Source organism: Triticum urartu, chromosome 5A, assembly GCF_056163025.1.
Source record: "Triticum urartu cultivar PI428250 chromosome 5A, HENAU_Tu73, whole genome shotgun sequence".
Taxonomy (NCBI): Eukaryota; Viridiplantae; Streptophyta; class Magnoliopsida; order Poales; family Poaceae; genus Triticum; species Triticum urartu.
Window position 1 is genome coordinate 445,347,719 of NC_141877.1, and position 16,019 is coordinate 445,363,737.

General features: G+C 44.6%; 1 protein-coding gene across 3 annotated transcripts; it reads left to right on the forward strand.

Annotated features, from left to right (window-relative positions):
• Nucleotides 1-8,499: 8,499 nt before the first annotated feature.
• LOC125509578 (DNA (cytosine-5)-methyltransferase DRM2-like) lies at nucleotides 8,500-15,546 on the forward strand. Of its 3 annotated transcripts, XM_048674571.2 has the most exons (9): nucleotides 8,503-8,912; nucleotides 10,231-10,294; nucleotides 10,505-10,621; nucleotides 10,729-10,837; nucleotides 10,919-10,965; nucleotides 11,064-11,216; nucleotides 13,840-13,939; nucleotides 14,030-14,121; nucleotides 14,216-15,546. In XM_048674571.2, the coding sequence occupies exons 2-9, from the start codon at nucleotides 10,235-10,237 to the stop codon at nucleotides 15,392-15,394; spliced, it is 1,857 nt and encodes a 618-aa protein (XP_048530528.1). In that variant the 5' UTR covers nucleotides 8,503-8,912; nucleotides 10,231-10,234; the 3' UTR covers nucleotides 15,395-15,546. The 3 variants fall into 3 exon arrangements, with proteins under 3 accessions (XP_087382495.1, XP_048530528.1, XP_087382496.1); XM_087526369.1 differs by having other exon boundaries at nucleotides 8,500-8,912; nucleotides 10,729-10,965; XM_087526370.1 differs by lacking the exon at nucleotides 10,231-10,294 and having other exon boundaries at nucleotides 8,644-8,912; nucleotides 10,729-10,965.
• Nucleotides 15,547-16,019: the final 473 nt, after the last annotated feature.

Sequence of the window (16,019 nt, forward strand, 5' to 3'; positions counted from 1 at the left end):
CTCATGCTCGACCTTTCGGTCTTTTGTGTTCCGAGGCCATGTCTGTACATGCTAGGCTCGTCAAGTCAACCTAAGTGTATTGCGTGTGTAAATCTGTCTTACACCTATTGTATGTGAACGTTGGAATCTATCACACCCGATCATCACGTGGTGCTTCGAAACAACGAACTGTCGCAACGGTGCACAGTTAGGGGGAACACTTTCTTGAAATTATTATGAGGGATCATCTTATTTACTACCGTCGTTCTAAGTAAACAAGATGCAAAAACATGATAAACATCACATGCAATCAAATAATAGTGACATGATATGGCCAATATCATATAGCTCCTTTGATCTCCATCTTGGGGCTCCATGATCATCTTGTCACCGGCATGACACCATGATCTCCATCATCGTGTCTTCTTGAAGTTGTCTCATCATCTATTACTCCTACTACTATGGCTAACGATTTAGCAATAAAGTAAAGTAATTACATGACGTTTATGTTGACAGGCAGGTCATAAATAAATAAAGACAACTCCTATGGCTCCTACCGGTTGTCATACTCATCGACATGCAAGTCGTGATTCCTATTACAAGAACATGATTAATCTCATACATCACATATATCATTCATCATTCATCACAACCTTTGGCCATATCACATCACAAAACACTTGCTGCAAAAACAAGTTAGACGCCCTCTAATTGTTGTTGCAAGTTTTTACGTGGCTCCTATAGGTTTCTAGCAAGAACGTTTCTTACCTACGCCAAAACCACAACGTGAATTGCCAATTTCTATTTACCCTTCATAAGGACCCTGTTCATCGAATCCGATCCGACTAAAGTGGGAGAGACAGACACCCGCCAGCCACCTTATGCAACTAGTGCATGTCAGTCGGTGGAACCGGTCTCACGTAAGCGTACGTGTAAGGTTGGTCTGGGCCGCTTCATCCCACGATGCCGCCGAATCAAGATAAGACTAGTAACGGCAAGCAAATTGACAATATCGACGCCCACAACTACTTTGTGTTCTACTCGTGCATAGTAACTATGCATAGACCTAGCTCATGATGCCACTGTTGGGGAACGGTGCAGAAAACAAAAAAAATTCCTACGTTTCACTAAGATCAATCTATGGAGTCAACTAGCAACGAGAGAATAGTGCATCTACATACCCTTGTAGATCGCGAGCGGAAGCGTTCAAGAGAACGGGGATGATGGAGTCGTACTCGCCGTGATCCAAATCACCGATGACCAAGTGCCGAACGGACGGCACCTCCGCGTTCAACACACGTACGGAGCGGATGACGTCTCCTCCTTCTTGATCCAGCAAGGGGGAAGGAGAGGTTGATGAAGATCCAGCAGCATGACGGCGTGGTGGTGGATGCAGCAGTGAACGCAGCAGGGCTTCACCGAGCTTCTGCGAGAGGGAGAGGTGTAGCAGGGGAGAGGGAGGCGCCAAGACTTGAGGTGCGGCTGCCCTCCCTCCCCCCTTTATATAGGCCCCCTAGGGGGGTGCGCCGGCCCTAGGAGATGGGATCTCCTTGGGGGGCGACGGCCAAGGGGTGGAGTACCCCCCAAGGCAAGTGGAGGCGCCCCCTCCCCTAGGGTTCCCAACCCTAGGCGCATGGGGGGCCCAAGGGGGGGCGCACCAGCCCACTATGGGCTGGTTCGCCTCCCCACTTCAGCCCATGGGGCCCTCTGGGATGGGTGGCCCCACCTGGTGGACCCCCCGGGACCCATCCGGTGGTCCCGGTACAATACCGGTGACCCCGAAACTTTCCTGATGGTTGAAACTACACTTCCTATATATAATTCTTCACCTCTGGACAATTCCGGAACTCCTCGTGACGTCCAGGATCTCATACGGGACTCCGAACAACTTTCGGATTACTGCAAACTCATATCTATACAACCCTAGCGTCACCGATCCTTAAGTGTGTAGACCCTACGGGTTCGGGAGACAAGCAGACATGACCGAGATGACTCTCTGGTCAATAACCAACAGCGGGATCTGGATACCCATGTTGGCTCCCACATGATCCTCGATGATCTCATCGGATGAACCACGATGTCGAGGACCTAATCAATCCTGTACTCAATTCCCTTTGTCAATCGGTATGTTACTTGCCCGAGACTCGATCGTCGGTATCCCAATACCTTGTTCAGTCTCGTTACCGGCAAGTCACTTTACTCGTACCGTAATGCATGATCCCGTGATCAACCACTTGATCACATTGAGCTCATTATGATGATGCATTACCGAGTGGGCCCAGAGATACCTCTCCGTCATACGGAGTGACAAATCCCAGTCTCGATTCGTGCCAACCCAACAGACACTTTCGGAGATACCTGTAATGTACCTTTATAGTCACCCAGTTACGTTGTGACGTTTGGCACACCCAAGGCACTCCTACGGTATCCGGGAGTTGCACAATCTCATGGTCTAAGGAAATGATACTTGACATCCAGAAAAGCTATAGCAAACGAACTACATGATCTTTGTGCTATGCTTAGGTTTGGGTCTTGTCCATCACATCATTCTCCTAATGATGTGATCCCGTTATCAATGAAATCCCCATGTCCATAGCCAGGAAACCATGACTATCTGTTGATCAACGAGCTAGTCAACTAGAGGCTCACTAGGGACACATTGTGGTCTATGTATTCACACATGTATTACGATTTCCGGATAATACAATTATAGCATGAATAATAGACAATTATCATGAACAAGGAAATATAATAATCATTTTATTATTGCCTCTAGGGCATATTTCCAACAGGTTTTCGGCTGGAGACATTTCCCTGCAAAAGAGAGTTAAGATTTCTTAGCCACCCACATCTTCAAGGGTGGCTTCGAAGCAATGAGTCTAAGTGCAGCATCTGAGAACTTTGACTTTGGAGCCCTAGCAAAAAGTCTTGCAGGTGGACAATAGTACTCATAAGAATAAGCAGAATAGTTCTTGGTCTTATGAACATGGCGGTTTGATAAAACACGCTCATATTCATAGGCCTGAGTATGGCTTCCCTGCAAAACATTTGCATTAGTGCGACTCAGGTGAGTCCTTTGTCTATATGAAGCCTTTGGACCATATGAAGCATGTGGTCTGTCTTCTTCACTTGTGGTGTCATGACAACATTCACAGGAAGATTCTCCAACAACCTTTTCAGCACCCAGACTTTCTTCATAGGTGGCCCGTTCCTGCAGTTAGTACCAATATACCTGGCAAACACTTCACCATTCTGCTTCTTAAACAGTTTATAGTTTGCATCAAAGGATTCATCAACAACAATGGGATTTGCACAATTGAAGCCTGACAAGGTGGATGGATCCACTGAGGGTTCCTTTGCAGCAACCCATGTGGTTTTGGGGTACTGCTCAGGTTTCCAGTAAGAGTCATCAGCATTCATTTTCCTTTCGAACCCAAGACCCTCTTTCCTAGGGTTTCGGTTCAGGATTTGCCTTTTAAGAACATCGCATAGTGTCTGATGCCCTTTGAGACTTTTGTACATCCCTGTTTCAAGCAATGTCTTCAACCTAGCATTCTCATCAGCAATAGCAGTGGTATCCTTGGCAAAGGGGTTAGTTACCACATCAACAGTTGAAGATATTGCAATAGTAGCAGCAGTAGAACACCCAACAACAGAAGTAGCGTTGTCACGCTCAATGCATTTAAGACATGGTGGTTCAAATCCTTCCTGAGCGGAACTGATCTGTTCGGCGCGAAGTGACTCGTTTTCCTTTTGAAGATCTTCATGAGCCGCTCTCAATTTCTCAAGATCTTGCTTCCTTTGAAGATAATCATAGGAAAAAATTTCATGAGTTGTTGAGAGCGTTTCATGACGACTTTCAAGTTCCTCATACTTAACGTGAAGATTTTTTATGTCTTCAATTAAGGACTGAGATTGAGTCATTTCAGCGTCTAACAGGTCATTGCTTTTGTCTAACAGTTTTTGAATATGTTCCATAGCTTTCTGTTGTTTAGTTGTAATTTTAGCAAGTGTTTTGTAGCTGGGTTTGGAACCACAATCAGAGTCATCTTCACTAGATGTTTGATAGTGAGTAGTGCGTGTGTTTACCTTGGCACCGCGTGCCATGAAGCAGTAGGTAGGAGCGGAGTAGTCCTTGTCATTTGCATCGGTGTCGGTGATGAAGTCATTGTCTTCAGTGTTGAATATGGACTTGGCAACGTATGCTGTAGCCAGACTCGCAACGCCAGAATCGGACTCCTCCTCAGACTCCACCTCCGCCTCCTCAGAAGCGGACTCCTCCTCTAAATCCATTTCCTTGCCAACAAAAGCACGTGCCTTGCCAGATGAGCTCTTCTTGTGTGATGAAGACTTTGAGGAAGACTTGGAAGAAGACTTTAAGTATTTCTTCTTCTTCTTGTCGTCAGAGTCATACTCCTTGCTCTTCTTCTTCTTCTTCTTGTTCTCATTGTCCCACTGCGGACACTCGGAGATGTAGTGGCCAGGTTTCTTGCACTTGTGGCATGTTCTCTTCTTGTAGTCATGAGCAGAAACTTCATCATTCCTTGAGCTTGATCGTGAAGACTTTCTAAAGCCTTTCTTCTTGGTGAATTTTTGGAACTTCTTCACAAGCATAGCAAGCTCCTTTCCAATGTCTTCAGGATCATCAGAACTGCTGTCAGATTCTTCTTCAGATGAGGAGACAGCTTTTGCCTTCAAGGCACGAGTTCGCCCATAGTTGGGACCGTAGATGTCTCTTTTCTCAGAAAGCTAAAACTCGTGTGTGTTGAGCCTCTCAAGTATGTCAGACGGATCGAGTGTCTTGAAGTCAGGACGTTCTTGAATCATCAGGGCTAGGGTGTCAAACGAGCTGTCAAGTGATCTCAGGAGTGTCTTGACGACTTCACGCTTGGTGATCTCAGTGGCGCCGAGGGCTTGAAGCTCATTTGTGATGTCAGTGAGTTGATCAAACGTGAGCTGGACATTCTCATTGTCATTTCTCTTGAAGCGGTTGAAGAGGTTACGAAGGACACTGATTCTCTGATCTCTCTGGGTTGAGATGCCTTCGTTGACCTTGGAGAGCCAGTCCCAGACTAGCTTAGATGTTTCCAAAGCACTCACACGGCCATACTGTCCTTTGTTCAGATGACCACAGATGATGTTCTTGGCAGTGGAGTTCAGTTGAATGAACTTCTTGACATCAGCAGCGGTGACACCTTCACCAGCCTTGGGAACGCCATTCTTGATGACATACCATAGGTTGACATCAATGGCTTCAAGATGCATGTGCATCTTATTCTTCCAGTAGGGATATTAAGTTCCATCGAAGACTGGGCACGCAGCGGAGACTTTGATTATCCCTGTAGTCGACATAGCTAAAATTCCAGGTGGTTAAACTGAATCACACAGAATAAGGGAGTACCTTGCTCTGATACCAATTGAAAGTGCTAGTGATCGACTAGAGGGGGGGTGAATAGGCGATTTTTATGAAAGTCTTCAAAACATGGAAGTTTCGAAGACAAACGATAGAAATAAACCTATGCCATGCAGCAGAAGGTAGACTAACTAAGCAAGCCATAGTCAAGTATTCAATGAAGTGAAAACACAATGACTAATAGCAGCTAGGAAATATAGATCAGGTAGGAAGACAGTGTGAAGCCAATCAGAACAAGCAGTCACTCAGTGAAGACAAAAGATAATGCAATCATACAATGACTTCACCAGGGCCAACAGTAAGTAAAGGAAAGGGAAGGATGAAACTAGTGACTCGTTGAAGACAATGATTTGTTGGACCAGTTCCAGTTGTTGTGACAACTGTACGTCTGGTTAGGGAGGCTGAGATTCAACTCAGAAGACCGCGTCTTCACCTTATTCCCCTTGAGCTAAGGACACCCAGTCCTCGCCCAATCACTCTGGTAAGTCTTCAAGGTAGACTTCCAAACCTTCACAGACTTCGTTCACCGGCGATCCACAATGACTCTTGGATGCTCAGAACGCGACGCCTAACCGGCTGGAGGATTCACAGTCCTCAAGTGTAATAAGTCTTCAGATCACACAGACAGGAAGACTTAAGTGATGCCTAACACTCTTTGGCTCTAGGTGTTTAGGGCTCTATCCTCGCAAGGAATTCTCTCTCAAAGGCTTCGAGGTGGGTTGCTCTCAAACGACAAAAGCCGTGCACTAACTTTGAGCAGCCAACCGTTTATGGTTGTAGGGGGTTGGCTATTTATAGCCACTAGGCAACCCGACCTGATTTGTCCGAAATGACCCTGGGTCACTAAGGAACTGACACGTGTTCCAACGGCCAGATTTCAAACACACACGGTAACTTTACTTGGGCTACAAGCAAAGCTGACTTATCCAACTCTGAATAAGATTTCCTCTCATAGTCTTCACTCGAAGAAATAGGATTTTGGTTAAGCATCACTTCAGTCATTATGACTGGTTCTCTTGGACCCCACTTAACAGTACGGTGGTTCCTATGACTCATCAAAGAAAAAACAAAGAACGACGAAACTGCTAAGTCTTCGCGCTCCATAGTCTTCACGCGATGTCTTCTCTTGTCATAGTCTTCAATGTGAATGTCTTCACATACCACCTTTGACTTCAATGTCTTCATACATTTTTAGGGGTCATCTTTGGTAGGAAAACCGAATCAATGAGGGACTTCTACCTGTGTTATCCTGCAATTCTCACAAACACATTAGTCCCTCAACCAGATTTGTCGTCAATACTCCAAAACCAACTAGGGGTGGCACTAGATGCACTTACAGTTGTATATTTCAAGATGTTAGAAGTCTACTACAACTCGTCCTATTTGTATGTAGCCGACTTAGATGTAATCCTAGACTCCTCGGTACCTATATAAACCGAGGGGTAAGGCTAGTACACCCAACAATATCAGATTAGACTGACTGTACTTTGTACTCCATCCAAAAGCAATAAAAACACAAGGAGGACGTAAGTTTTTATCTCCTCCGAGAGCCCAAACTTGGGTAAAAACTCATGTGCTTGTTACCATCATCTCAAGAACCTTAGTTCGGGGCCCCCTATCTGAGATTTGATGGATTTAGCTCCATCAATACCGTCAAAGAGATGTGGGAGAGGCTCTCGACAAAGCAGAAGCAAGAGTTGGCCGACACTGGGGCGTTGACGCCACCGCCCTCGCCGGTCCATGCCAACATCACCTTGGAGTAGGTGCGAGCGCACTTCAACACTGTAATGGCGCAAGAGTTGCAGGCGCCACCGGTGTCGTCATTTCTGTAGGCGTAAGAGGATCAAAGCTACAACCTTCGGCTCCTCGACGATCATCGACTCGCGGAGGGGAAAATCGCCAGCGAGATGACAAACGACGATGCTGTCATAGTCATGGCCGCGGAGGATCCAGACTTCCTGGATGAGCAGCGGGCATTGTACCAGTCCATGTGCACCGTCCGTGAGATTCGTCGCGAGCGATGGCGTTTGTGTGTCCTGCGGGAGGAGAGGGACGCCCTGTTTGCGGAGCTCGATGCGGAGGTGGCCAAAAAGAAGGTGCAAGCGGGCGCGGACGGTGCCAGTGCGGTGGGCGCGCCGCCATCACGATCGTGCCACGCTACCACGGTAACGAGGCTGACCCGTCCACGTCTAGCGCCATCAATAGGGTGAACTCTGGTGAGGAAGGCTTGGGTCCCAGGAAGGCCACTCCTATTATTGCCCTCCTGCTGATGCACTTTTTGGGGCTCACGCCCGTCAAGCTTGCCGGACAAGGGAAAGACAGGAGGTGAAACACACTCTTCTGAATTATATGTATATGTGAGATTAATTTTTGATTTTGATGCACAAAAGCAAACCATTTCTATTGGAAACATTCTCCAACGGCCGGCGATCATTTATATTAGGTTTAAAAGTATAGTTTGATTCCATTTAATTGAAACATTTCAAAGATATAATAAATTTGGTTCGGTTTAAATGAATACCATCCATTTTGTATGAAATTCGTTTATCTTGTTTAGTTTTGCTTTGAAATATATGCACGCATGTTGGATGACCGCTGCCGCATTAGTGTCCACGAACTGTTCAAGATTAGTCCATGACAACTGACAAATAGAATATATTTTTGGAGGCTGACTTTTTTTAAACGCAGTATCGACACATACAGTGATACATACACACATACACTCGTCCCTATGACCGCATGCATGCACACCTTACCTTTTTGATCACCTCCAAAAGATCCCCGTAGTCGATGAAGATATCTCCTCTCCTACTAAACACACATTCTGAAATGACTGAAATAAAAAAAATACAAGCACCGATTAAGTCTATGACTTGAATTCTGATAGACTTTGAATATCACTGTCCCCTAAATATTCGACCATACATTGATACGCTTGAAGATGCCCTTTATTATTATAATCAATGTGAGATGCTTTTTCTCTCTCTCCTCATTCATGCATTAAGATGTGCGCTGCGCACAGAAACTGTGTAACCAGCCCTGGGTGCGCAGCGACACATCCAAGAGAGAACCACGGCGGGCGCCTGTCTTCATTCTCTCGCCAAGAAAACCGAAGAAACGTTCTTGTGCTAGCACGCCGCACAAAGGGCAGCACATTTGTGCAGCGCAGCCTCGTCTCGTCTGCCCCTCGTCTAAAGCAGAGGGGCAGAGGAGGCCGCGCCGCTGTCGTCTCCCACTCTCCGTCGCCGTCACCGTTGCCCTCTCCTCCTCATCTGCCTCCGCCCTCCCCAGTGCTCGCCTCCTCCTCCGCCGTCGCCGTTGCGCTCTCCTCCTGCGCCTCCGCCCTTCCTCGTGTGCTTGCCTGCTTTTCCGCCGTCGTGCTCTCCTCCGCGGCTCCACCTCCGCCTCCGCTCTCCCTCGTGCTCACTCCTTCGTCCTCATCCTCCTTCTCTTCACCGCAGAGAGAGAAAGAGAGGGCCAGAGCCCAGAGGGGGCGCATCTTCTCAGATCAACAATGGTGGTAGGTTCTCCTCCCCTTCCTCTGTTACGGCGGTCTCTGGGCCCTATGATCCAAGGGATTTTCGATTGAGAAATGGAATGCTTATTAATCTTTATGTGAGGATTGCATTTCATAGGATTTCTACCTAGGACTCCTTGCGCACGACATCCAATTTCGATTGACTCGAAACACTCGGAAAGGGATATCCTTTCTCTTTTCTACGGCGCAAATCGAACAAACTAACCACCCCAGATGTCGGGAAGATCTCGCATTTTTATTTATTGGTGATGTATCTCTCCGTTGACGATTTGGTTCGCACGCGAGGTTATTTCGGTTTCTTCGATCGAAAAAATGCCCCCCGTTCCTCAGTTGTCACACCTAAGAGGGGATTCAGTGTGTCCCAGACCCTAGAATTGGATCGGCCTCGGCCTGTGCTGATTTCAGAATATAGCAGTCACCGGATTTCATGTTACATCGTCTCGTCAGCTCCTCAGTCTGTTTCTTGTACTATGTGATCAGCTCGCTGGTCCTTGTCTGCATTTTCGCACATAGGTCATGAATGGATTACGCCAAATACTCTGCTGCAATACTTTGTCAAAATATTGATCTGCATAGGTGAATTCACAACACCATTTTTTTTCTTTTTCCGGGAGGAGGATAAAGCCCAGCCTCTGGTGAATTCACAACTGAAAGATTGAATATTGATTGTGCGCAGCACAAACTGAATGCCTTCTTCATAGGACACTCTCATGTGTATCTTTTCTTTATGGTCCATTCAATCCTTTTTTTAATCTTATACTTGATGCATTCTGGACCGTAGAGTTGAATGGGGCTGTGCTGATTTTGCCTTCGTTTTCAGTCGTGCATGATCTTGTTTCATATGTCGTTCATGACGACATGTTGACACTCTTGTGATCAGAATTCAGGCATATAGCATAAGGAACTATACGGTTTTAGTTTGTGTTACACTGGTCCACCCATATGGTCCAAAATTCTTACTTCTCTGGCACTTCATCTCATGCATTTGAGCAGTTAATTTGGACCGCAAAGTATCTTTGTTTATCAGTTTGATGCATGCACCGCCAAGCTGTACTACAGTAGTGTCTTTTTTGGTTAATCTTATTCCAGATGACAAAATGGGCAAACCTGTTTAATCTGATCACCTTTTCAGATTTACCAATCTGGTCAGTGTCGTCCCATAAATGCCCTCTTATTCATAATGTGTTCTAGTTCCCAGAGAAATTTTCTTCCAGACCTCTGAATGTTCACTCTTAAGTTTGTTAGGCATCCCCATAACCGATGTTTCTAATTGTACTGATGTATACTCTTCTGGCATTAGCTTGATGTCTTGTTGTGACCGGAGGACGGAGGTTGAGGGGGGTTTGTTCAATAATAAACAAATGGTATTTTATTCCTTTTTGGTGTGATCTAGCCTTTTAGACTCTAGAATTGAATTTGGTTGCGCTGATTTCGATAGAGATTTCAATTTTGATATCTTGCTGTTTTGGGCTTGTGGCACAGTAAAATTCCTCAATTGTATTATTTTACTCTTTATAATTGCTTTGCTGGTAGTTTTTTTTTTCAGTATTGATAATTCATGTGACATGTCACAGGACTGGACTAGCGATAACGATGATAGTGATAAGTTTGAGTGGGAAAGTGATGGTGAGGCTGAACCCTCATCGGCTCCGGCCTTCAGGAACTTGGATGCCGCTGGTCCTTCCACGCTGGTACGGCGGATAGTGCTTGATAGAAAATTATGTCTTTTTGAACAAGAGCTAGCTAGGATTTTTTATTATGATCATAGTGTGATATTTGTTCATGCAACTGTCTAAAGGATTCTAATGGGTGGGCCAATGAGGAAGCACCACCCACTTCGTTAGTCGAGGGATATGTGTTAATGGGTTTCCCGAAAGAGATGGTCTTGAAGGGAATTAAGGAGATTGGTAATACTGAAATTAATCAATTTCATTTCATTGTCTTTTTGTGCCTTTGCCCTCCTGTTTTAACCAGGTTTTTGCTTTCAGGGCACAGTGATGCAAATGCATTGCTGGAACTACTTCTCACATATAAGGTATTTGTCCATATGATTCTGCTACTTAGTTTATCCTATGATGCTTTTGCTGCACGGTGGCAAGAATTATATGTTACAATTGGTTATGTGAACTGCAGACACTGGGTGATGACGCTGCAGCGGGTAATTGCTCTACTTCTGGTTGCTTCCCCCAGAGTGTTGAAGATGATGATGATTTTGATTTTGAAAACTGGGATGGAGACGATGATGCTGATGGGAGAGAGCCCAACCCTGATAGTTCTGGTGATGAGGTAGTTGATTCTCTATCATTAGTTCGGTAACTGAGAAATCTTTGATCATATGTATGCTGATACATGTGATGATGTGAAATCTTTGCCATATGCATGTGTTGAGCAGCTCTATTATGATTTCTCTTCTTAATGGGTGCTATGCAAGAGTTTCATATGATCATATCCAAGAGAATATATTGCCCATACATGTGCTTTAACCTTCAGAGATGCAAATTTACATGACAAATATGCTCTTGGATTTTTATATAGTCTAAGATATAGGTATAATCTAACTGAGCTCAGAAGGGTTTGGAAGTAGCACAAGCTAAATGCTGAATACTAAAGAAAGAAGCAAGAATATAGCTGGACCTAAATAAATCTATCTTGCACTGCTAGTAGAGTTAGTGATGTGGCCTATCATCTTGTCTCAGTAGAATCAAAGTGGGGTTGGAAACTTAGTGTGCAGGTAGGATGATAAGGCCTTAAAACTTAAATGACATAGTTCGAGATTCTTCTTTTGACTTTCACTTACACAAAATCATATCACCTGAGAGAACTTCAGGTACCAGACTAGTTGCATCAAACTTCCCTCTAAGGCCAACCTCAGAAGAGCAACACCTACCTGTTAGAGCTGAGAAATAGGAGGGATTCGATCCATAGATGTTCTTCCAGAAACATATAGAGAGTCACTAATTTAGAAGGGTTTTTTATTATTTATGCCATTGGTTATGTCCCACTGCTCTGTTTTGCCACTAGGAATTTCAACTAAGAAGAATACGCAGGAGCTGTGCATCATTGCATTAAGAATGCCTAAACAAGAGTGGCCAGGTCTCTCTTGCAAAGACACAAGAGGCAAGGATGTGATGTATTGTTTCCTCTTCCTGATCATATAACAGGCAGCATTCTGGATGTGGCAAACCTCTCCGAGAAAGGCGGCCAGCCATCCAGCATCTATTATGGGCAACCAACCATAGGCATTTCTTAGGGCTCCATGACTTCCAAATCAACCTCCAAAGTTCCAGACCAGCTGAAGCAATAAATAAAGCTTCATAAGCTTTTTTGCCGAGTACTGCCCATCCCCAGCAAATCCCATAACGAAACATTTCTTTTCTTGAATACGCAGGAGCTGTGCATCATTGCATTAAGAAGAATAAGTGTACATAGAGTACAAAGACACCCACACACCCACTAAAACAGCTATAAAACAGACGCACACAAGCAAAAAAGAAAAAAAACCATGGCCAACACTCAAGCATGACCAAACTAAGGCTGTTCCATGGCCAGCCCGGCCAAGCCTTTTGCCTCGGCCATGGACCAAAGTTGCGGCTCATCTTTAACAGCCAGCAGCACCCTTTGGACACTACGCGAACTCCCGTGGAAGACACAATCATTTGGATGCTTCGAAATCATCTAAGCACAGAGATTGATCAAGGAATTCAAACCAGCCTTCATCGAACATGGCACCATAGAGATGGTTCTGAGCCACCAATCAAAGAAAAGCTCAGATGGTGATTGGGGAGCGAAGTCAGGGAGACCTAGATGTCTAAAGAAGAGTGACCGGGTCTCTTGCAAAGACACAAGAGGCAAGGATGTGATCTATTGTTTCCTCTTCATGATCATATAACAGGCAGCATTCTGGATGTGGCAAACCCCTCCGAGAAAGGCGGCCAGCCATCCAGCATCTATTATGGGCAACCAACCATAGGCATTTCTTAGGGCTCCATGACTTCCAAATCGACCTCCAAAGTTCCAGACCAGCTGAAACAATAAATAAAGCTTCATAAGCTTTTTTGCCGAGTACTGCCCATCCCCAGCAAATCTCCAAGCATGCTCATCTTCTATATCATTCTGGAGCTCCACACTGGACACAAGGTCCCATATATCCAAATATTCGGGCAGGACAACACCAAGAGAGTGCCCTGTATGTCTTGCACCCAGCAATTCCCGGTCAGCGCATCTTGAACTGTACGGCTATTAGCATGGCGCTTAGGGATGAGGGCAAAAAGGGTGTTACGGCCATTTATGCTACAAAATTTCATATTAGTGTGTATAAATCATAGATCATGCTACAAGTTATGCAAATAAAATGAGTGAAGATAATATTGTATAGTTCAATGCTATTCATGGCTAGATATATATGTTTTCAGAAGACCTGGTTATATGTAATGATTTATAACAAGTAGGGAAAGAATATGGAGTGTTTGATGTCTATTCCACCAGCTTTCGTGTTCATGCATACATTAACTTTTGTGTTTGGATCATTCTCAAACAGCACCAGAGAATAACAAGTTGGGTTCCTAAACGATCTCATTGATTCTTGTTCATTTTCTTTTCTCTTGTTTCTTGGGTGACTTGTTAGATATTGTGGAGGTTTAGTGAGCGCCATGTCAAATTTCTCTACCATATTCTTTCTTTTTCCTCTTTAGCTTTTATCGGGGAATTTCTAGTCTTAGTAGGAGCTTTCCAAAGAAATGTGTTACATATTTCCTGATCATTGATTAGCTGTAGCCCTCCTTTTCTGTGCCCTTGTAGATGTTGTTGTGCACTTGTATTTCCCTATCATTGGTCACTTAGTTGGCATTGAAAAGGAAGTGAGATATATAAATTATTTTCTAATTTCTATTTTTGCTTTGCCTCTGTGCAGGATTTCCTAAGAGAGATGTCAGAGAAGGACAACAAGATCAAGTCCTTAGTAGACATGGGCTTTCCTGAAGATGAAGCAAATATGGCTATTACCAGATGTGGTATGCCTCTTTTTTGAAGTTGTTACCTGACAGTCATGCTTTCATGGAGAAGGCACCTTATGCTGTATATTTATGTTTGAAATTTCCTAGGTGTGGATGCCGCTCTCACTGTATTAGTTGATTCAGTCTATGCATCACAGGCTGCAGGAGATTGTCATTATGGGAACTTGTCTGACTATGAGGTACCTTGTGGTTTGACTGTATATTCGAATAAAAAAGTGGTTTCTCTCTTTTGGTTTGATGCAAGGATGTTGGAATTTGTGTATAATTTGGCAGGTTACTGGTAGCTGCTTTGATTCTTTGGGAGGGAGAAAGAGAGCAAGATTGATGGAAGGGAGCAAGAAAAGGCGGAAGCGGTATGGAGGTGCAGCACAAGGAAATCGACGGCCCTTGGATGGTAGCCATGAAGAACCAATGCCTCTCCCAAATCCAATGATTGGATTTAACCTGCCTAATGATAGGCTACGATCAGTGACCAGACGGCTTCCTCAACAAGCTATTGGGCCACCTTTCTTCTACTATGAAAATGTGGCACTAGCTCCAAAAGGTGTATGGGCGACAATTTCAAGATTCCTGTATGACATTGAGCCAGAGTTTGTGGATTCTAAGCACTTGTGTGCAGCTGCTAGAAAAAGAGGCTATATCCATAATTTGCCAATTGAGAACAGATTTCCTCTCCTGCCTCTCCCTCCAAAGACTATATTTGAGGCTTTTCCTCATTACAAGAAGTGGTGGCCTTCTTGGGATCCGAGAAGGCAACTCAATTGTTTGCAGACAAGCATGTCAAGTGCGAAATTGACAGAAAGAATCCAATGTGCTCTTGCAAGCTCAGGCAATCCACCACCTAAAAGTGTTCAAAAGTATGTCATGGATGAGTGCAGAAAATGGAATCTTGTCTGGGTTGGGAAGAACAAAGTTGCTCATTTGGAACCGGATGAGGTAGAATACCTGCTTGGTTTTCCAAGGGACCACACAAGGGGAGTTGGCAAAACAGAGAGGTTCAAATCTCTTGGCAATTCGTTCCAAGTAGATACCGTTGCTTATCACCTGTCAGTGCTGAAGGACATGTATCCCAATGGTGTTAATGTGCTATCTTTATTCACTGGTATTGGAGGAGGAGAGGTAGCACTGCACAGGCTTGGGATCCACATGAAGACAGTAGTTTCTGTTGAGATAGGCGAAGTTAATAGGAGGATTTTGAGGGGTTGGTGGGATCAGACTCAAACTGGCACATTAATTGAGATTGCTGATGTAAAATCTCTTACTGACGATAGAATTGCAACGTTTGTTAGAAGATTTGGCGGCTTTGACTTGGTGATTGGGGGCAGCCCATGTAACAACCTTGCCGGCAGCAACAGGCACCATCGTGATGGCTTGGAGGGCGAGCAATCTGCTTTGTTCTACCATTACTTCAGAATCGTGGATGCTGTAAAGTCGGCTATGGGGCGGATGTAGCCTAATCATTTTAGTTAATGTTTTATCATTCCATGCTTATCTGTAGGAACCACAACTTCATCTGTGTTAAACGTTGAGTTGATGTGAAGGATGTTTATTTCTGAGAAACATCGCATTATTCTTCAGTTATATGATTTCTTGTTGCTAACTAATTTAGAGCCTGCTCGTCTTTATTTGAAAAAGGTTTATTGCTGTCCCTTCAACTGTTTTCAGTTTCTAATCTGGTACAGGTAGAAAGTAAGTTCAGTTTTCCTCCTTTCCCATTTTTACTTCGTAGAAACATCCCTTGTTCTTGTATGGAAGCTATTGTTGAACCTACTAATCAGGTCAACAGTGGAAACTTTGCCCACTAGACAAGTAGACATGATGCTCTGGAATCCGAGCTGCTGGATTCATGAATGCGTTTGCATTGGAGGTGCAGTGGGGGATTTAGAGGCAGCGGAGGAAGTTTGTCGATGCTGCCATGTTGGGTGACTCACTTCCCCATGGGTGGAAGCAAATCCTGGGGATTGTCGAAGGGAGTGTGTTGCCTGGATCAATCACCATCATTATGTTAGGTTTGTTCTGCTTGCTGTGTATAATTTTTTTATACTAGTGATATTGGATGTCAATTGATACTTGATAG